Source organism: Scyliorhinus torazame, chromosome 22 (assembly GCF_047496885.1).
Source record: "Scyliorhinus torazame isolate Kashiwa2021f chromosome 22, sScyTor2.1, whole genome shotgun sequence".
Lineage (NCBI taxonomy): Eukaryota > Metazoa > Chordata > Chondrichthyes > Carcharhiniformes > Scyliorhinidae > Scyliorhinus > Scyliorhinus torazame.
The window spans coordinates 105,441,744-105,463,863 of record NC_092728.1 but is presented as its reverse complement, the minus strand read 5'-3'; the positions used below and the strand labels follow the sequence as shown (position 1 = coordinate 105,463,863).

Sequence of the window (22,120 nt, the reverse complement as noted above, 5' to 3'; positions counted from 1 at the left end):
TGGCCAGATCATTTAAAAAAAATCCTTGTTGAGGGATAATTATTTATCACTGGAGAGGATACAATGGGAATGTGCGATATAAATCAGAGTTCTTTTTTCCTATACTCTACAAGCCCAGGAACCAATAGTTTAATCTGTATGTAGCATAAAATTCCACACCCTCCAGGATTCCTCTTAGGTGATAAGGGATTCTTATGTCAGAGTGTGTGAGCACGGTAAAATTGTGGCAGTAGGCTCCAGGGGGAATCACACGATGTCAGTGCAGGATCAGCCGTGTTTTTTGCGAGGTCTGGCGCTGCTCATCTTTAATCCTTTTTTTATCCAAATGCACAATCAATAATTATTTGTTCCTGGTGTGTATGTCCTGTGCTATGTTCCTGGAAGATCCTGTCTAGATTTTAGCATTGAGGGGCTGAGTTAAGTCAAAAGAATCGTTGTTTGATAGGAACAGTTGGAGGTTGCCAAGGTGGGAGGTGGCCTTGCTGTGGTTTTGCTGGTGAGCGGGCCTGTACTTCAGCAACGCTGTCAGCATCGAGGTGAGCTATTGTGAATGAAGTTGTGGATGATGATCTCGGCTTCTTGGAACGGGTTGGTGTTCACATTGAATTGTGAGATATCCTCAAGAGAATGGATGAAGCGGAGAAGGGAATCCTGTCAGTCGATAGGGCAGTCTCCTTGGTGGGAGCCCACCTTCAGTCCTTGGAAATCCTATTCCATGATATGTTGAATATCCTGATCAAACGGGGGAGCTGGAGCCGAACAGGGAGTGTTCTGAGGGGAGCTGGGTTTGAACCCAGGTCCTTCGCGCCGTAGACAGCAGTGCTAACCACTGTGCCACCATGCCGCCCGTGGTAGTTTGTTCTTCCTTTGCAAAGATGAAGTACTTTTTCAAAGTGCAGATTCTGCTATGAAAATTCAGGTAAACATTTCCAAATCACTGGTTAGACCTTAGATGGAGTATTATGTTCAGTTCTTTTTTAAAAAATTTAGCGTACCCAATTAATTTTTTCCAATTAAGGGACAATTTAGCGCGGCCATTCCACCTACCCTGCACATCTTTGGGTTGTGAGGGCGAAACCCACGCAAACACGGGCAGAATGTGCAAACTCCACACGACAGTGACCCAGAGCCGGGATCGAACCAGGGACCTCAGCGCCACCATGCTGCCCTCTTACGTTCAGTTCTAACCTGTACACAGCTGCCAAGGCCTTAAGGAGGGTGTAAAGGAGATTGAAACCAGAAATATTACCCAGGATTAATACACAGTAATGTGGGGAAACTAAAGAAACTCAGACTGTTCTCTTTGGAGCAGAGAAGGTTCAAGATGTGATTTGATAGAGGTGCTCAGAATTATGAGGGGTTTGCAAGAATGTCTATTTCGAGCACGGTGGAAACATTGCTTGGGTTTGGCAGATGAATTGAACACAAGTCCATGGGATCTCTCTTCATACATTTCCATCAAAAAAATTGACACAAAATTCTGATTAAGAAATTGATGGAATCCCAAATATTAACAGCTGCTTACCACAGCCATGGTCTTTGGTCAAATGGATGTAAAGTATAAAACCAGAATCACATGTTAGAGGAAAATTAAAGTCCAGAATTCTGCCACAAGATGATGCTTCTATAGTAGCTCAGCATGGTAGCAAATTATTTGATATACTGCATTCCAGAATCCAGTTGAATAAATTTGCATGAGCTTGCAGAGGTAGAAACTTCACAATTTCATTTGCCAAACCTTATCTAGAGGCCTGACAGTGACTTAAGTGTAGATATCAAAAGAACAATATAGAATGGTTATAGGACCACTCGAGGATGATGGAGAGAACCTAATGTGGTGGTGGTGGTGGAACCGGAGTAGATTGGCGGTGGCCCTGAAGATATGGTTCCTATATTACATATTTTGTTTTGAATTTTGAAAATCAAGAATGACCAAATCACAACTGATTTGAAGTGTCTTTTGAAGAGTTGCGGAAATGTGCAAATGTAGCATGTATGAATTTTCAGAAGATATTCAGTAAGGTGCCCCGCAAAAGACAAATGGGTGATTGGTTTAACAGGGAACGTAGCAAAGTGGACAGAAAGTTGAATGATGGACAGAAATGTCCCGTGTCGCCCCCAATCTCTGATAATCACCGGTTTGCCCAGGGAGTATGGACGGGGGGTTCCGGTTACGGTGGAGAGCGGGGATTGAGAGGATGGGGGATATGTTTATAGAGGGGAGCCTTCTGAGTAGGAGAAGGGACGTCTCAGACATTTACAAGGATCTTATGGGATCGGAGGAGACGTAGACCAAGGAGCTGAAGCGCAAGTGGGAGGAGGAGCTGGGAGGTGAGATAGAGGATGGTCTATGGGCAGACGCGTTGAGTAGAGTCAACTCGTCCGCAACATGTACCAGGCTCAGCCTGATACAATTTAAGGTTGTTCACCAGGCTCACATGACAGTGGCCCGGATGAGCAGATTCTTTGGGGTGGAAGACAGGTGCGCAAAATGTGCAGGAGAACCGGCGAACCATGCCCACATGTTTTGGACATGTCCAAAGCTTAGGGGATTTTGGCAGGGGTTTGCGGACGTCATGTCCACGGTGTTAAAACCAAGGGTGGCGCTGAGTCCAGAGGTGGTGATTTTCGGGGCGTCAGAAGACCCAGGAATCCAGGAGGAGAAAGAGGCAGACATTCTGGCCTTTGCTTCCCTGGTAGCCCAGAGATGGATACTATTAGCATGGAGGGACTCAAAGCCCCCGAAGTCGGAGACCTGGCTATCGGACATGGCTAGCTTTCTCTGTTTGGAGAAAATCAAGTTTGCCTTGAGAGGATCACTGTTAGGGTTCATCCGGAGGTGGCAAATGTTCGTCGACTTCTTCGCGGGAAATTAATCGTCAGCAGACCGGGGGGCGGGGAGGGGGAGTAGTTTAGATTAGAGTAGGGGGGTTAATAAGGGTGGGACCTGTACGAGAGGTAAATGGCCTTTGCACTATGTTTTGGTTTCATGTATATTGTTTATTTTGTTGTTATTACTATACTAAAAATACCTCAATAAAATGTTTATTAAAAAAAGAGAAATGTCCCGTGTCCATCATGTTAAATAGTGATAGATAACAGGCTCCTGTGGTTGAATCCCATAATTCCACAAACCAATAATTGTAATTCTACAAGCTTTGATATTGAAATTAATTTTACTGACTGAAATAAGAATGAGCTGACTCCTATATAATTGTTTAATAAGTTTCTTTGCTGTAGGTTTCATGTTTGCACACGCTGCATTATCCAGAAGCTCAGAAGCGACATCTGCATGTTACTGGGGTGTCCTGGAATGTGACTGGCTCTGTCATTGCTTGTGCATACGGCAGGTATAGTAACTACAAATAATCAACATCATCCTCTCTATTTATTGTTGTTAGTATGTTGTCATTTCCAGATGTAACATTGAGTCTTAATAGAATAGGAAGGAAGTCTCCAGGTTCTGTCTCTGATCAGGAAATAGTCATAGATGTATTACCCCATGTGATTGAACTTCCAATTCCAGCAATATTGCTGTGGCAAAGTATCAAGCCGAGCCATTGATATTGATTTAGACTATTGCTACTGGACATTCAATTCACACAAGAATTACTGTGACAAATGCCATGGTAGTTCTAAGTAAAGGTAATGTTGGTAAAATCTTTTCTTTTAAAATTTGGAAAGACATTGCATTATTGCAATGAGGAAATAAGAACATTACAAATGGAGATAGATAGGCTAGGAGAGTGGGCCAAAATGTGGCAGGTGAAGTTTAATGTGGATAAGTGTGAGGTCATGCATTTTGGTTGGAAAAATGGGATGGCAACTTATTATCTAAATGGGGAGAGACTTCAGGGTGCTCTGGTACAGCGGGATCTGGGTGTCCTTGTGCATGTGTCGCAGAAAACTAGCACACAGGTACAGCAGGTAATAAAGAAAGTGAATGGAATGTTGGCATTTATAGCTAAAGGAATAGAGTTTAACGGTAGGGAAGTGTTGTTGCAACTATACAAGGCATCGGTGAGACCGCACCTAGAGTATTGTGCACAGTTTTGGTCCCCTTATTTGAGCAAAGATGTAGTGGCATTGGGGACAGTTCAGAGGAGGTTCACTAGGTTGATTCCAGAGATGAGGGGTTTGTTGTATGAAGAGAGACTGAACGGTTTAGGCCTATACTCTATAGAGTTTAGAAGAATGAGGGGAGATCAAATTGAAGTATATCAGATAATAAAGGTATGGATAAAGTAGACGTGGAGCAGACGCTTCCTCTTGTGGGGCATTTCAAAACGAGAGGTCATAGTTTCAGGATAAGGGGGAGCAAATTTAAAACCGAGATGAGGAGAAACTACTTCTCCCAAAGGGTTGTGAATTTGTGGAATCGTTACCCCAGAGTGCGACGGATGCAGGGCCAGTGAGTAAATTTAAGGAGGAGTTGGACAGATTTTTAATTGGTAATGGGTTGAAGGATTATGGAGAATGGGCAGGATAGTGGAGTTGAGGCCAGGAGGAGATCAGCCATGATTGGATTGAACGGTGGAGCAGGCTCGAGAGGCTAAATTGGCAACTCCTGCTCCTAGTTCTGAAGTTCTAAGAAAGAACTATTCTGTCTGATTTCACCATCCAGCTCTTGGTCTGTAGCCCTGTAGGTAACAGCGCCTCAAGCACAAATCTGGTGTCCTTGATTAATAAGGGGATTTCTTGATTAATATGGAGATCAGGAGTTATAGGGAGAAGGCAGGAGAGTGGGGATGAGGAATATATCAGCCATGATTGAATGGCGGAGCAGACTCGATGGGCCAAATGGCCTAATTCTGCTCATGTATCTCATTATTTGGACAATTGGATGCGGATCTAGAGTTGTTTTAACAAAGAGTTACTCGTTCACCTTTGGACTGGGAGCAAGTCTGCCTTTTTCTGGGAAATCACCTGACCAGCATGATACTTATGGGAAAAGAGCTGTTTGTTTGTTTTGAATAGCAATCACTTTAATTGAATTGGGGGGGGAAGAGAGAGAACTGGCAACGGCTAGTGATTTGCTGGAAATTGCATGCCAGAGAAGAGCTTTAAGTATTGGACCTGTTAGTTTTGAAATTGGTGTGTTTTGGGGAATAAGCCAAGAAGGAACCCTGCCCTAACTCACTGTCTTTCTGCCTTGCCTGAAGCAATAAAGAGGGCTATAAAGGATCATGAAAGATCTTTGGCTAACAGGGTTAAGGAAAATCCCAAAGCCTTTTATTCGTATATAAGGAGCAAGAGGGTAACTAGAGAAAGGACTGGTCCACTCAAAGACAAAAGAGGGAATTTATGCGTGGAGTCAGAGGAAATGGGTGAGATTCTTAATGAGTACTTTGCATTGGTATTCACCAAGGAGAGGGACATGACGGATGTTGAGGCTCGGGATGGATGTTTAAATACTCTAGGTCAAGTCGGCATAAGGAAGGGAGAAGTTTTGGGTATTCTAAAAGGCATGAAGGTGGACAAGTCCCCAGGTCCGGATGGGATCTATCCCAGGTTCCTGAGGGAAGCGAGGGAAGAAATAGCTGGGGCCTTAACAGATATCTTTGCAGCATTCTTGAGCACGGGTGAGGTCCTGGAGGATTGGAGAATTGCTAATGTTGTCCCTTTGTTTAAGAAGGGTAGCAGGGTTAATCCAGGGAATTATAGACCTGTGAGCTTGACGCCAGTGGTAGGCAAACTATTGGAGAAGATACTGAGGGATAGGATCTATTCACATTTGGAAGAAAATAGACATATCAGTAATAGGCAGCATGGTTTTGTGCAGGGAAGGTCATGTCTTACAAACCTAATAGAATTCTTTGAGGAAGTGACAACGTTAATTGATGAGGAGAGGGCTGTAGATGTCATATACATGGACTTCAGTAAGGCATTTGATAAAGTTTCCCATGGCAGGTTTATGGAAAAAGTGAAGTCGTATAGGGTTCAGGGTGTACTAGCTAGATGGATAAAGAACTGGCTGGGCAACAGGAGACAGAGAGTAGTGGTGGAAGGGAGTGTCTCAAAATGGAGAACGGTGACTAGTGGTGTTTCACAGGGATCCGTGCTCGGACCACTGTTGTTTGTGATATACATAAATGATCTGGACGAAGGTATAGGTGGTCTGATTAGCAAGTTTGCAGATAATACTAAGATTGGTTGAGTTGCAGATAGCGAGGAGGACTGTCAGAGAATACAGCAAAATATAGATAGATTGGAGAGTTGGGCAGAGAAATGGCAGATGGAGTTCAATCCAGGCAAATGCGAGGTGATGCATTTTGGAAGATCTAATTCAAGAGCGGACTATACGGTCAATGGAAGAGTCCTGGAGAAAATTGATGTACAGAGAGATCTGGGAGTTCAGGTCCATTGTACCCTGGAGGTGGCAACGCAGGTCGATAGAGTGGTCAAGAAGGCATACAGCATGCTTGTCTTCATCGGACGGGGTATTGAGTACAAGAGTCGGCAGGTCATGTATAGGACTTTGGTTAGGCTACATTTGGAATACTGCGTGCAGTTCTGGTCGCCACATTACCAGAAGGATGTGGATGCTTTAGAGAGGGTGCAGAGGAGGTCCACCAGGATGTTGCCTGGTATGGAGTGTGCTAGCTATGAAAAAAGGTTGAGTAGATTAGGATTGTTTTTGTTGGAAAGACGGCGGTTGAGGGGGGACCTGATTGAGATCTACAAAATTATGAGAGGTATGGACAGGGTGGATAGCAACAAGCTTTTTCCAAGAGTGGGGATGTCAATTACAAGGGGTCACGATTTTAAGGTGAGAGGGGGAAAGTTTAAGGGAGATGTGCGTGGAAAGTTTTTTACGCAGAGGGTGGTGGGTGCCTGGAACACTTTGCCAGCGGAGGTGGTAGAGGCGGGCACGATAGCATCATTTAAGATGCATCTAGACAGATATATGAACTGGCGCGGAACAGAGTGAAGTAGATCTTGGAAAATAGAAGACAGGTGTAGATAAAGGATCTGGATCGGCGCAGGCTGGGAGGGCCGAAGGGCCTGTTCCTGTGCTGTCATTTTCTTTGTTCTTTGTTCTGTGTGTGGTTATCAACCACAGACATAGAATCCTCAGCTAAGTAAAGCTTGTCTGCAATTTGGAAACCTAAAAAGCTAAGACGAGAAGAATTAATGTAGCTCTATATTCTCCTCCACACCAAAGCTCCATTGGTGAGAACTTCAGACATCTACTGGGACCGGTAGATGTTTTCACATGAGGGAGCTCCAGATCAACAGCATCGAAACACCGTGAACGTTAAAGCCTATTCTCCAAAGCACATCTCTGCAGAACGAGAAAATACTGGAAAATCTCAGCAGGTCTGGCAGCATCTGTAGGGAGAGAAAAGAGCGAACGTTTCGAGTCCGATGACTCTTTGTCAAAGCTAACAGACAGAGAAAGTGGGAAATATTTATACTGTGGAGTGAGAATGAAAGATGAGTCATAGCCACAGAAACCCAGGGAAACCGGGTGCTAATGGCCACAGAAACCCCGGGGAAAGAGTGCTAATGGCAGTCCCCAGAGAGGACAAAAGATGTGAAAGGTCAAACAGCAGGGAAACTAACATCAGCGGATGAACTATAGATGTGGGGGGAGGGGAAAGGGGAAGCAAAGTGTAGATGGGCTTTAGAGTGGTTTCACAGGTCGGCGCAACATCGAGGGCCGAAGGGCCTGTACTGCGCTGTAATGTTCTATGACAGGTGGATAAGATTGGGGGGGGGGGAGGAAATTAAATATATATTAAGTAAGAATGAAATGTAAAAGACAGTTAAAATGAAATGAAAACAAATGGGTCGAGGCGGGGTAGAGTTGATCATCTGAAGTTGAATTCGATGTTCAGGCCGGAAGGCTGCAGCTAACCGAAAGATGAGATGTTGTTCCTCCAGTTTGCCTTGAGCTTCACTGGAACATTGCAGCAGGCCAAGAACAGACATGTGGGCATGGGAGCAGGGTCTTTTGTTAAAATAGCAAGCAACAGGAAGGTCAGGGTCCTGAATGCGCACAGACCGAAGATGCTCAGTATAAATATTTCCCACTTTCTCTGTCTGTTAGTTTTGACAAAGTCATCGGACTCGAAACGTTAGCTCTTTTCTCTCCCTACAGATGCTGCCAGACCTGCTGAGATTTTCCAGCATTTTCTCTCGTTTCAGATTCCAGCATCCGCAGTAATTTGCTTTTATCCACATCTCTGCAGAGATCTTATCTGTTTGTTTGTGTGTGAGCGTTTGCACATGCATGCTAGGGTATTTTAGAAAGAAGATAGATAGTTAAATTTCCAGAGAAGAGTTGTGTGTGTGCCAGTGTAATAACCCTCAGGAGAGCCATGGCAACAACTCAATTGATATCCCCGTGGGGTCGTGGAATGCCAGCTCCCCTGCTAATGGGCGGAGGCTCATCAGCTGGGCTCATAGCATCACCTCTTAAAAGCTGGCACAGATTGGGATCGGCATGATCGGTAGTCCCAGTTGACACGTGCTGTATGCCGAGTTTTGGCCTTTAGGCTGAAAATAAACTGCTGTTTGGATTGACTTTCTGGCTCTCCTGAGCTTTTATTTCCAGCTCTTGCAACTTGCTTTAAAAAAGAGGTTTTGTTTTATAAAAAATCAGTCATTCTGAGTTTAAAATCTCTTTTATTCTGAGTCAAACAGCCGCGAAAGTAAATAATTGCCCATTTTGGTGGGTGATTTAAACTTTTAAACTAATGGTTAACCTGTGGAGTAGTGATGCTAAATCAACTGCACTCTCCTCCCATCCCAGCCGTAACAAATAGAAGCTTAATGCATAAATATATATTGTATATGAAGTCCTGTATACTTCTAAGACCCAAGGTCTGAGACAGTTGTAATTCTAGCTTATAGGAGATATCTTCAACTTTCCTGGAATGTGCTAATTAAATTGGGAAAATGTTGTTTGTTGGGAACCAACACTTGTGTATCAATTCAAATCAGAAATAGGACTGTCTAATCTGAGGAAATATTAGTAATTGGAGGTTACACTAAGGCCAGTGGATCATTTAAACATGTGGTGTGGGAAATGAGTGAGAGAAATTGACATTTTGACATAATCACAAAATATGTGGGAACCAAGATGATCTAGAGTGGGACTGTATCAAGGTGGAATGTCAGAGTCTGTTTTCGACTTCAGGAATTTGCTGTATTCACTGCTGTCAGGAGCAGGGTATGGTTTTAAAAGCTTAAAGACCCGATCTAGTGGACCCGTCGTGCCCGTCTCGGTAGGACTCAAAATTGAAGCAGAGTCCCGTTTAACAGCGCTGCAGGCACTGAGAAGGCGTCCATAACGGGGCTCTGTCTTGTCTCCATTAAATCGTGTCCTATGTCATTTACTGTTGTGATTTGTACAAAATGTATGTGCTGCTGTGCCCTTTTCTAAATTTTACATTTAGTGATTTCATTTGGATTTTGAAGTTTTGGAGTTCAGATATGTATTGATAATCCCATCTTCAGGCGTGGTTTGAGAGAATTAAAGTACTAGCAATTTTGGGTAGCGTGAGTCTTAAGGTACAAGGTCTTGACTTCCGGGTGCGGCGATGACCAGCTAAGTCGCACGTTTCGGCAGCTCCCGGTGGAACGGACTTTTGGGCTCTTGATAGGAGCCCCAACGGCAATTTTAACGGCTAAAAACACTGTGCGGTAAACCAGAAGGGAATTCCCCCTGGACACAGATGGAAAAAGGAGAGGAAGGTGGCCGGATTGCGGAGGATCCTCTAGAGCAGCGGCAAGGAAAGCAAGCACAAAGCAAGATGGCGTCGGAAGGTGGCCGTCTAGTATGGGGCCCTGACCAACAAGAGTTCCTGCGGCGCTGTGTGGAAGAACTTATTTTTTTTTTAATAAATATTTTATTGAAAATTTTTGGTCAACCAACACAGTACATTGTGCATCCTTTACACAACATTATAACAATACAGATAATAATGATGACCTTTTTTATTTAAACAAGAACAAAAAAAAAACAACAACAAATAAATAAATATTAAATAACAAAAATAGAAACTAGCCCTAATTGGCAACTGCCTTGTCTCAGGCCACCCCCCCCATCCCCCCCCCTCCCCCCATCCCTCCCCCCTCCCCCCATCCCTCCCCCCCCCCCATCCCTCCCCCCCCCATCCCCCCCCCATCCCCCCCATCCCCCCCCCATCCCTCCCCCATCCCTCCCCCCCATCCCTCCCCCCCCCCATCCCTCCCCCCCCATCCCTCCCCCCCCATCCCTCCCCCCCCATCCCCCCCCATCCCTCCCCCCCATCCCTCCCCCCATCCCTCCCCCCCACCCCCCCCATCCCATCCCCCCCCATCCATCCCCCCCCATCCCTCCCCCCCCATCCCTCCCCCCCCATCCCTCCCCCCCCATCCCCCCCATCCCTCCCCCCCATCCCTCCCCCCCATCCCTCCCCCCCACATCCCCCCCATCCCTCCCCCCCCATCCCCCCCCCCATCCCTCCCCCCCCATCCCCCCCCCATCCCTCCCCCATCCCTCCCCCATCCCCCCCCATCCCTCCCCCATCCCCCCCCATCCATCCCTCCCCCCCATCCCTCCTCCCCCCCATCCCTCCTCCCCCCCCATCCCTCCCCCCCTCCTCCCCCATCCCTCCTCCCCCCATCCCTCCCCCCCCATCCCTCCCCCCCCCATCCCTCCTCCCCCCCCATCCCCCCCATCCCTCCCTCCCCATCCCTCCCCCCCCATCCCTCCCCCCCCCATCCCTCCCCCCCCCCATCCCTCCCCCCCCCCCATCCCTCCCCCCCCCCATCCCTCCTCCCCCCATCCCTCCCCCCCCATATCCCTCCTCCTTCCCCCCCCCCCCAAAGTCCTGGGCTGCTGCTGCTGCCTTCTTTTTCCCCCATCTATCTTTCCGCAAGATATTCGACGAACGGTTGCCACCGCCTGGTGAACCCTTGAGCCGACCCCCTTAGGACGAACTTAATCCACTCTAACTTTATGAACCCCGCCATGTCATTTATCCAGGTCTCCACCCCCGGGGGCTTGGCTTCTTTCCACATTAGCAATATCCTGCGCCGGGCTACTAGGGACGCAAAGGCCAAAACATCGGCCTCTCTCGCCTCCTGCACTCCCGGCTCTTGTGCAATCCCAAATATAGCCAACCCCCAGCTTGGTTCGACCTGGACTCCTACTACTTTCGAAAGCACCTTTGTCACCCCCATCCAAAACCCCTGTTGTGCCGGGCATGACCAAAACATATGGGTATGATTCGCTGGGCTTCTCGAGCACCTCGCACACCTATCCTCCACCCCAAAAAATTTACTGAGCCGTGTTCCAGTCATATGTGCCCTGTGTAATACCTTAAACTGAATCAGGCTTAGCCTGGCGCACGAGGACGACGAGTTTACCCTGTTTAGGGCATCTGCCCACAGCCCCTCCTCGATCTCCTCCCCTAGCTCTTCTTCCCATTTCCCTTTTAGTTCGTCCACCATAGTCTCCCCTTCGTCCCTCATTTCCCTATATATATCCGACACCTTACCATCCCCCACCCATTTCTTTGAGATGACTCTGTCCTGCACCTCTTGTGTCGGGAGCTGCGGGAATTCCCTCACCTGTTGCCTCGCAAAAGCCCTCAATTGCATGTACCTGAATGCATTCCCTTGGGGCAACCCATATTTCTCGGTCAGCGCTCCCAGACTCGCGAACTTCCCATCCACAAATAGATCTTTCAATTGCGTTATTCCTGCTCTTTGCCACATTCCATATCCCCCATCCATTCCCCCCGGGGCAAACCTATGGTTGTTTCTTATCGGGGACCCCCCCAATGCTCAGGTCTTTCCCCTATGTCGTCTTCACTGTCCCCAAATCTTCAGTGTAGCTACCACCACCGGACTCGTGGTATAGTTCCTTGGTGAGAATGGCAATGGGGCTGTCACCATAGCATGCAGGCTGGTCCCCCTACAGGACGCCCTCTCTAATCTCTTCCACGCCGCTCCTTCCTCCTCTCCCATCCACTTACTCACCATTGAAATATTAGCGGCCCAATAATACTCACTTAGGCTCGGTAGTGCCAGCCCCCCCCTATCCCTACTACGCTGTAAGAATCCCTTCCTCACTCTCGGAGTCTTCCCGGCCCAAACAAAACCCATGATACTCTTTTCTATCCTTTTGAAAAAAGCCTTCGTGATCACCACCGGGAGGCACTGAAACACAAAGAGGAATCTCGGGAGGACCACCATCTTAACCGCCTGCACCCTCCCTGCCATTGACAATGCTACCATATCCCATCTCTTGAAATCTTCCTCCATCTGTTCCACCAACCGCGTCAAATTTAGCCTGTGCAATGTGCCCCAATTCTTAGCTATCTGGATCCCCAGGTAACGAAAGTCTCTTGTTACCTTCCTCAACGGTAGGTCTTCTATTTCTCTACTCTGCTCCCCTGGATGCACCACAAACAGCTCACTCTTCCCCATGTTCAATTTATACCCTGAAAAATCCCCAAACTCCCCAAGTATCCGCATTATTTCTGGCATCCCCTCCGCTGGATCCGCCACATATAGTAGCAGATCATCCGCATATAAAGATACCCGGTGTTCTTCTCCTCCCCTAAGTATTCCCCTCCATCTCTTGGAACCTCTCAGCGCTATCACCAGGGGCTCAATCGCCAGTGCAAACAGTAATGGGGACAGAGGACATCCCTGCCTTGTCCCTCTATGGAGCCGAAAATATGCCGATCCCCGTCCATTCGTGACCACACTCGCCACTGGGGCCCTATACAACAGCTGCACCCATCTAACATACCCCTCTCCAAAACCAAATCTCCTCAACACCTCCCACAGATAATCCCATTCCACTCTATCAAATGCTTTCTCGGCATCCATCGCCACTACTATCTCCGTTTCACCCTCTGGTGGGGCCATCATCATTACCCCTAACAGCCTCCGTATATTAGTGTTCAGCTGTCTCCCCTTCACAAACCCAGTTTGGTCCTCGTGAACCACCCCCGGGACACATTCCTCTATTCTCATTGCCATTACCTTGGCCAGGACCTTGGCATCCACATTTAGGAGGGAAATTGGTTTGTAGGACCCGCATTGTAGCGGATCCTTTTCCTTCTTTAAGAGAAGCGATATCGTTGCTTCTGACATAGTCGGGGGCAGTTGTCCCCTTTCCTTTGCCTCGTTAAAGGTCCTCGTCAGTAGCGGGGCGAGCAAGTCCAAATATTTTCTGTAAAATTCAACTGGGAATCCGTCCGGTCCCGGGGCCTTTCCCGTCTGCATGTTCCTAATTCCTTTCACCACTTCTTCTACCGTGATCTGTGCTCCCAGTCCCACCCTTTCCTGCTCTTCCACCTTGGGAATTTCCAGCCGATCCAAAAAATCCATCATTCTCTCCCTCCCATCCGGGGGTTGAGCTTCATACAATTTTTTATAAAATGTCTTGAACACTTCATTCACTCTCTCCGCTCCCCGCTCCGTCTCTCCTTCCTCGTCCCTCACCCCCCCTATTTCCCTCGCTGCTCCCCTTTTCCTCAATTGGTGTGCCAGCAATCTGCTCGCCTTCTCTCCATATTCATACTGTACACCCTGCGCCTTCCTCCATTGTGCCTCTGCAGTGCCTGTAGTCAGCAAGTCAAATTCCACATGCAGCCTTTGCCTTTCCCTGTACAGTCCCTCCTCCGGTGCTTCCGCATATTGTCTGTCCACCCTCAAAAGTTCTTGCAGCAACCGCTCCCGTTCCTTACTCTCCTGCTTCCCTTTATGTGTCCTTATTGATATCAGCTCCCCCCTCACCACCGCCTTCAACGCCTCCCAGACCACTCCCACCTGAACCTCCCCATTGTCATTGAGTTCCAAGTACTTTTCAATGCATCCCCTCACCCTTAGGCACACCCCCTCATCTGCCATTAGTCCCATGTCCATTCTCCAGGGTGGGCGCCCTCTTGTTTCCTCCCCTATCTCCAAGTCTACCCAGTGTGGGGCATGATCCGAAATGGCTCTCGCCGTATATTCCGTTCCCCTCACCCTCGGGTTCAATGCCCTACCCAACACAAAAAAGTCTATGCGTGAATAGACTTTATGGACATAGGAGAAAAACGAGAACTCCTTACTCCTAGGTCTACTGAATCTCCACGGGTCCACCCCTCCCATCTGCTCCATAAAATCCTTAAGCACCTTGGCTGCTGCCGGCCTCCTACCAGTCCTGGACTTCGACCTATCCAGCCTTGGTTCCAACACCGTGTTAAAGTCTCCCCCCATTATCAGCTTTCCCGTCTCTAGGTCCGGGATGCGTCCTAGCATTCGCCTCATAAAGTTGGCATCGTCCCAGTTCGGGGCATACACGTTTACCAAAACCACCATCTCTCCCTGTAATTTGCCACTCACCATCACGTATCTGCCCCCGTTATCCGCCACTATAGTCTTTGCCTCGAACATTACCCGCTTCCCCACTAATATAGCCACCCCCCTGTTTTTCGCATCCAGCCCCGAATGGAACACCTGCCCCACCCATCCTTTGCGCAACCTAACCTGGTCTATCAGTTTCAGGTGCGTTTCCTGTAACATAACCACATCTGCTTTAAGTTTCTTAAGGTGTGCGAGTACTCGTGCCCTCTTTATCGGCCCGTTAAGCCCCCTCACGTTCCACGTGATCAGCCGAGTTGGGGGGCTTCCCACCCCCCCCCCCTTGCCGGTTAGCCATCATCTTTTTCCAGCTTCTCACCCAGTTCCCACGCAGCTGTATCTCTCCCAGGCGGTGCCCCCCCGCCCATCCTTTCCTGTACCCACTCCCCCCTTTCCCCAGCAGCAGCAACCCAGTAATTCCCCCCCCCCCCCCCGGCTAGACCCCCCGCTAGCGTAATTACTCCCCCCATGTTGCTCCCAGAAGTCAGCAAACTCTGGCTGACCTCGGCTTCCCCCCGTGATCACGGCTCACACCGTGCGACGCCCCCTCCTTCCTGCTTCTCTATTCCCGCCATAATTATCATAGTGCGGGAACCAAGCCCGCGCCTCTCCCTCGGCCCCGCCTCCCATGGCCAACGCCCCGTCTCCTCTCCCTCCCCACCTCCCCCCATCACCACCTGTGGGAGAAAGAAAAGTTACCATACCGCAGGATTAAAACATAAAACCCCTCTTCGCCCCCCCCCATTCGCCCCACCACTTTGTCCAAACGTTCATTTTCATAATCCACTCATTCCAATTTTTCTTCTACAATAAAAGTCCACGCTTCATCCGCCGTCTCAAAGTAGTGGTGCCTCCCTTGATATGTGACCCACAGTCTTGCCGGTTGCAGCATTCCAAATTTTATCTTCTTTTTGTGAAGTACCGCTTTGGCCCGATTAAAGCTCGCCCTCCTTCTCGCCACCTCCGCACTCCAATCTTGATAAACGCGGATCACCGCGTTCTCCCATTTACTGCACCGAGTTTTCTTCGCCCATCTAAGGACCATTTCTCTATCCTTAAAACGGAGGAATCTCACCACTATGGCTCTGGGAGTTTCTCCTGCTCTCGATCCTCGCACCATAACTCGGTATGCTCCCTCCACCTCCAACGGACCCGTCGGGGCCTCCGCTCCCATTAACGAGTGCAGCATCGTGCTCACATATGCCCCGACGTCCGCCCCCTCCACACCTTCAGGAAGGCCAAGAATCCTCAAGTTGTTCCTCCTTGCGTTGTTTTCCAGTGCCTCCAACCTCTCCACACATCATTTCTGGTGTGCCTCCTGTATCTCCGACTTCACCACCAGGCCCTGTATATCGTTCTCATTCTCTGCTGCTTTCGCCTTCACGACCCGAAGCTCCTGCTCCTGGGTCTTTTGTTCCTCTTTCAGCCCTTCAATCGCCTGTAATATCGGGGCCAACAACTCTTTCTTCATTTCCTTTTTTATCTCCTCCACGCAGCGTTTCAAGAACTCTTGTTGTTCAGGGCCCCATATGAAACTGCCACCTTCCGACGCCATCTTGGTTTCTGCTTGCCTTCCTTGCCGTTGTTCCAAAGGATCCGCTGCAATCCGGCCACTTTCCTCTCCTTTTTCCATCCGTGTCCAGGGGGAACACCCTTCTGGTTTACCGCACGGTGTTTTTAGCCGTTAAAATTGCCGTTGGGGCTCCTATCAAGAGCCCAAAAGTCCGTTCCACCGGGAGCTGCCGAAACGTGCGACTTAGCTGGTCATCGCCGCACCCGGAAGTCCTGTCGTGTGGAAGAACTTAAAAAGGAGATGAAGAAGGAGCTGCTGGCCCCAATATTACAGGCGACTGAAGGGCTAAAGGAGGAACAAAAGACCCAGGAGCAGGAGCTTCGGATCGTGAAGGCAAAGGCCGCTGATAATGAAGACGAAATACAGGGCCTGGTGGTGAAGACAGAGATGCATGAGGCACAACACAAAAGGTGTGTGGAAAGGCTGGAGGTGTTGGAGAATAATGCGAGGAGGAAGAATTTAAGGATTCTTGGTCTTCCCGAAGTTGCGGAGGGGGCGGACGTTGGGGCATATGTGAGCACGATGCTTCACTCGTTAATGGGATCGGAGGCCCCGACGGGCCCATTGGAGGTGGAGGGAGCTTATCGAGTTATGACGCGAAGACTAAGGGCTGGAGAAATACCTCGAGCCATAGTGGTGAGATTTCTCCGATATAATGACAGAGAGATGGTCCTCAGATGGGCGAAGAAAACTTGGAACAGTAGGTGGGAGAACACGGTGATCCGCGTATATCAAGATTGGAGTGCGGAGGTGGCGAGAAGGAGGGCGAGTTTCAATCGGGCCAAGGCGGTGCTTCATAAAAGGAAGGTCAAATTTGGAATGCTGCAACCGGCAAGACTGTGGGTCACACACCAAGGGAAGCACCACTACTTTGAGACGGCAGAAGATGCGTGAACATTTATTGTGGAGGAGCAGCTGGAATGGGCGGGCCAGAAAAAGAACGTTTGGGACAAAATGGTGGTGTGATTACGTGGGGTGAAGGGGGGGAAAAAGGGGGAAGGGATGATTTCTCAAGTTGTTAATCTTGCGACCCTGTAACTTTTCTCTCTTCCCCATGTCGTGGGGGAGGGCGGGGGGGAAGGATGAGGAATTGTGGGCGCCGGCCATTAGGGGTGGGGCCAAGTGGGAAACGCGGGCTTTGTTCCCGCGCTATGGTAATCATGGCGGGAACAGGGAAGCAGGAAGGAGGGGGCCTCGCACAGTGGGGGCCGAGGTCACGGGGGGAAGCTGAGGTCAGCCAGAGTTTGCTGACTTCTGGGAGCAACATGGGGGGTGCAATTACGCTAGAAGAGGATCTAGCGGAGGGGGGGATTAACTGGGCTGGACAGATCGAGGTCCAGGACCGGGAGGAGGCCGGCTGCAGCTAAGGTGCTCAAGGACTTTATGGAGCAGATGGGAGGAGTAGACCCCTGGAGATTTAGCAGGCCGAGGAGTAAGGAGTTCTCGTTTTTCTCCTATGTCCATAAAGTAGACTTTTTTGTATTGGGAAGGGTGCTGATCCCGAAAGTGACAGGGACGGAGTACACGGCAATAGCTATCTCGGACCACGCTCCACATTGGGTGGACCTGGAGATAGGGGAGGAAAAAGAACAGCACCCGCCCTGGAGAATGGACATGGGACTATTGGCAGATGAGGGGATATGTTTAAGGGTGAGGGGGTGTATTGAAAGGTACTTGGAGCTTAATGACAATGGGGAGGTTCAGGTGGGAGGCGTTGAAGGCAGTGGTTAGAGGGGAGCTGATATCTATTAGGGCACATAAAGGAAAGCAGGAGGGTAGGGAAAGGGAGCGGTTGCTGAAAGAACTTTTGAGGGTGGACAGACAATATGCGGAGGCACCGGAGGAGGGACTGTACAGGGAAAGGCAAAGGCTACATGTAGAATTTGACTTGTTGACTACGGGTAATGCAGAGGCACAATGGAGGAAGGCACAAGGTGTACAGTATGAATATGGGGAGAAGGCGAGCCGGTTGTTGGCCCACCAACTGAGGAAGAGGGGAGCAGCGAGGGAGATAGGGGGGGGTGAGAGACGAGGAGGGAGAGATGGAGCAGGGAGCGGACAGAGTAAATGGGGTGTTCAAGGTATTCTACAAAAGATTATATAAAGCTCAGCCCCCGGAAGGGAAGGAGAGAATGATGTGCTTTCTGGATCAGCTGGAATTCCCTAAGGTGGAGGAGCAGGAGAGGGCGGGACTGGGAGCACAGATTGAGATGGAGGAGGTAGTGAAAGGGATTGGGAGCATGCAGGCGGGGAAGGCCCCGGGACCAGACGGATTCCCGGTGGAATTTTATAGGAAGTATATGGACTTGCTGGCCCCGCTTCTGATGAGAACCTTTAATGAGGCTAGGGAAAGGGGGCAGTTGCCCCCGACTATGTCAGAGGCAAAGATATCGCTCCTCCTAAAGAAGGAAAAAGACCCGCTGCAATGCGGGTCCTATAGGCCCATTTCTCTTTTAAATGTGGATGCTAAGATTCTGGCCAAGGTAATGGCGACGAGGATAGAGGACTGTGTCCCGGGGGTGGTACATGAGGACCAGACTGGGTTTGTGAAGGGGAGACAGCTGAACACGAACATACGGAGGTTGCTAGGTGTAATGATGATGCCCCCGCCAGAGGGGGAAGCGGAGATAGTGGTGGCGATGGATGCCGAGAAAGCATTTGATAGAGTGGAGTGGGATTATCTGTGGGAGGTGCTGAGGAGATTTGGCTTCGGAGATGGATATATCGGATGGGTACAGCTGCTGTATAGGGCACCGATGGCGAGTGTGGTTACGAATGGACGGGGGTCTGATTATTTCTGGCTTTACAGAGGGACGAGGCAGGGATGTCCCCTGTCTCCGTGTAGCGCACAATGACTTACGAGAGACGAATAGAGATGAAGTCGATGAGGCTTTATTAAGCGTGACTTGTTCCCCGCAGTTCAGCAACAGACTGGAGCTGCGGGGAGAACTCCTGGTTCTTATACTCCGCCTTCAGGGCGGAGCTAGAGATCAACAGCCAACCAGGACCCGGGATCTGTCAGCCAATGGCATCGCGGCTTCACAGTCCCACATGACCCCTAATGCATACTACCACATTCACCCCTTGTTAAAAATGAACCCGGCGGGGTGGTGCTTCGCATGGTGGTAGGGGTTTACAAGGCTGGTCCTGGGAGGAAAAAAACTTTTTGCATGTCATTACAGTGCCCTACACTTTGCCCTACACTGGGCTATGTACAGGGTTTGTGAACTATTTACAATATTCGTAAGAGGAACAGAACCTTCTCGTTATAGTCCCACAACATTCTTGTGTTACACCGATGCCACGAGTCGAGCGGGCGGTCTGGTCTTCCTTGTCGATTGCCTCAGCCCCAGTGGTGGTGCAGGTGCTTGTTCCAGCGTTGTCGTCTCCGGGAGCTTTACGGTGTCTGCTTCTGCTTCACTCCTGGTCGGACATGGGAGGAGGACCGATCCTCCCGGGAAGGGGGCGGTCGCGGGGTGCGCCGGTGGCAGGGAGGGGGTGATCGGTGTCGGGGGGGTGTGCATGTTGCCGGCGGGCGCCAGGTCTCGCAGGGAGACCGTGTCCTGTCGGCCGTCGGGGTACGCCACGTAGGCGTACTGCGGGTTCGCGTGGAGGAGGTGAACCCTCTCGACCAACGGGTCCAACTTGTGCGCCCGCACATGTTTCCGGAGCAAGATGGGTCCTGGGGCCGCCAGCCAGGTCGGCAGCGACGTTCCAGAGGAGGACTTCCTGGGGAAGACAAGGAGGCGCTCATGAGGCGTTTGATTAGTGGTGGTACACAGCAGCGACCGGATGGAGTGGAGAGCGTCCGGGTGGACCTCCTGCCACCGTGAAACTGGGAGATCCCTGAACCGTAGGGCCAGTAGGACGGTCTTCCAGACCGTGCCGTTCTCCCTCTCTACTTGCCCATTCCCCCGGGGGTTGTAGCTGGTCGTCCTGCTCGAGGCTATACCCCTTGCTGAGCAGGAACTGGCACAGCTTGTCACTCATGAAGGAGGACCCCCTGTCGCTATGGATATATGCGGGGCAACCGAACAGTGTGAATATGGTGCTAAGGGCTTTAATAACTGTGGCCGCTGTCATGTCGGGGCAGGGGATGGCGAAAGGGAAACGAGCGTACTCGTCCACCATGTTCAGGAAGTATGTGTTGCGGTCGGTGGAGGGGAGGGGCCCTTTGAAATCCAGACTGAGGCGTTCAAAGGGACGGGAAGCCTTGATCAGGTGCGCTCTATCCGGCCTGAAAAAGTGCGGTTTGCACTCTGCGCAGATGTGGCAGTTCCTGGTGACTGTACGGACCTCCTCCACGGAGTAGGGGATGTTGCGGGACTTTATAAAATGGTAGAACTGAGTGACCCCCTTGTGGCAGAGGTCCTCGTGGAGGGTTTGGAGACGGTTTATTTGTGCGTTGGCACATGTGTCGCGGGATAGGGCATCGGACGGCTCGTTCAGCTTTCCGGGACGGTACAAGATCTCGTAGTTGAAGGTGGAGAGCTCGATCCTCCACCTTAAGATCTTGTCATTTTTAATTTTGCCCCGCTGTGCATTATCGAACATGAAAGCTACCGACCGTTGATCAGTGAGGAGAGTGAATCTCCTGCCGGCCAGGTGATGCCTCCAATGTCGCACCGCTTCCACTATGGCTTGGGCTTCCTTTTCCACTGAGGAGTGGCGGATTTCTGAGGCGTGGAGGGTTCGGGAGAAAAAGGCCACGGGTCTGCCCGCTTGGTTAAGGGTGGCCGCCAGAGCTACGTCGGAGGCGTCGCTCTCGACTTGGAAGGGGAGGGACTCGTCGATGGCGCGCATCGTGGCCTTTGCGATATCCGCTTTGATGCGGCTGAAGGCCTGGCGAGCCTCTGTCGACAGGGGGAAGGTAGTGGTCTGTATTAGGGGGCGGGCCTTGTCTGCGTACTGGGGGACCCACTGGGCGTAATATGAAAAGAACCCCAGGCAGCGTTTCAGGGCTTTGGAGCAGTGGGGGAGGGGAAATTCCATGAGGGGGCACATGCGTTCGGGGTCGGGGCCTATTATTCCGTTGCGCACTACATATCCCAAGATGGCTAGCCGGTTTGTGCTAAACACGCACTTGTCCTCGTTGTATGTGAGGTTCAAGGCTTTAGCGGTCTGGAGGAATTTTTGGAGGTTGGCGTCGTGGTCCTGCTGATCGTGGCTGCAGATGGTTACGTTGTCGAGATACGGGAACGTGGCCTGCAACCCGTGTTGATCAACCATTCGGTCCATCTCTCGTTGGAAGACCGAGACCCCGTTTGTGACGCCAAATGGGACCCTTAGGAAGTGGTATAGTTGCCCGTCTGCCTCGAAGGCTGTGTACTTGCGGTCACTTGGGCGGATGGGGAGCTGGTGGTAGGCGGACTTGAGGTCCACGGTGGAGAAGACCTTATATTGGGCAATCCGATTGACCATGTCGGATATGCGGGGGAGAGGGTACGCATCTAGCTGTGTGTACCTGTTGATGGTCTGGCTATAGTCTATGACCATCCTTTGCTTCTCCCCTGTCTTTACTACTACCACCTGTGCTCTCCAGGGACTATTGCTGGCCTGGATTATGCCTTCCTTCAGCAACCGCTGGACTTCGGACCGAATAAATGTCCAGTCCTGGGCGCTGTACCGTCTGCTCCTAGTGGCGACGGGTTTGCAATCCGGGGTGAGGTTTGCAAACCAGGATGGGGGTTCAACTTTGAGGGTTGCGAGGCCGCAGATAGTGAGTGGGGGTATTGGGCCGCCGAGTTGGGATGTTAGGCTCTGCAGGTTGCACTGGAAGTCTAATCCCAGTAATGTGGGCGCGCAGAGTTGGGGAAGGACGTAGAGCCTGTAGTTTTTAAACTCCCTCCCTTGCACCGTTAGGGTCACTATGCAGAACCCTTTGATCTGTACGGAGTGGGATCCTGCAGCTAGGGAAATCTTTTGCATACTTGGGCGGATGGTCAAGAAACAGCGTCTTACCGTGTCGGGGTGGATGAAGCTTTCGGTGCTCCCGGAGTCGATCAGGCATGGTGTCTCGTGTCCGTTGATCAGCACCGTTGTTGTCGTCGTCTGGAGCATCCGGGGCCGTGCTTGGTCCAGCGTCACCGAGGCCAGATGTGGTCGCAGTGTCTCAGCGTCTTCTTCGAACCCCATGGAGCCGTCGATGCTGGGGTCCTTTGTTGTCATCCAAGATGGCGGCGGGGGTGGACA

General features: G+C 50.4%; 1 protein-coding gene across 1 annotated transcript in view; it reads left to right on the top strand.

Annotated features, from left to right (window-relative positions):
* dync2i2 (dynein 2 intermediate chain 2) overlaps positions 1 to 22,120 on the top strand; it is a 67,859-nt gene that overhangs the window by 19,228 nt on the left and 26,511 nt on the right. Inside the window, exon 2 of the mRNA XM_072488834.1 lies at positions 3,241 to 3,350. Coding sequence (XP_072344935.1) covers positions 3,241 to 3,350 — 110 coding nt within the window. The remainder of the gene's footprint in view (positions 1 to 3,240; positions 3,351 to 22,120) is intronic.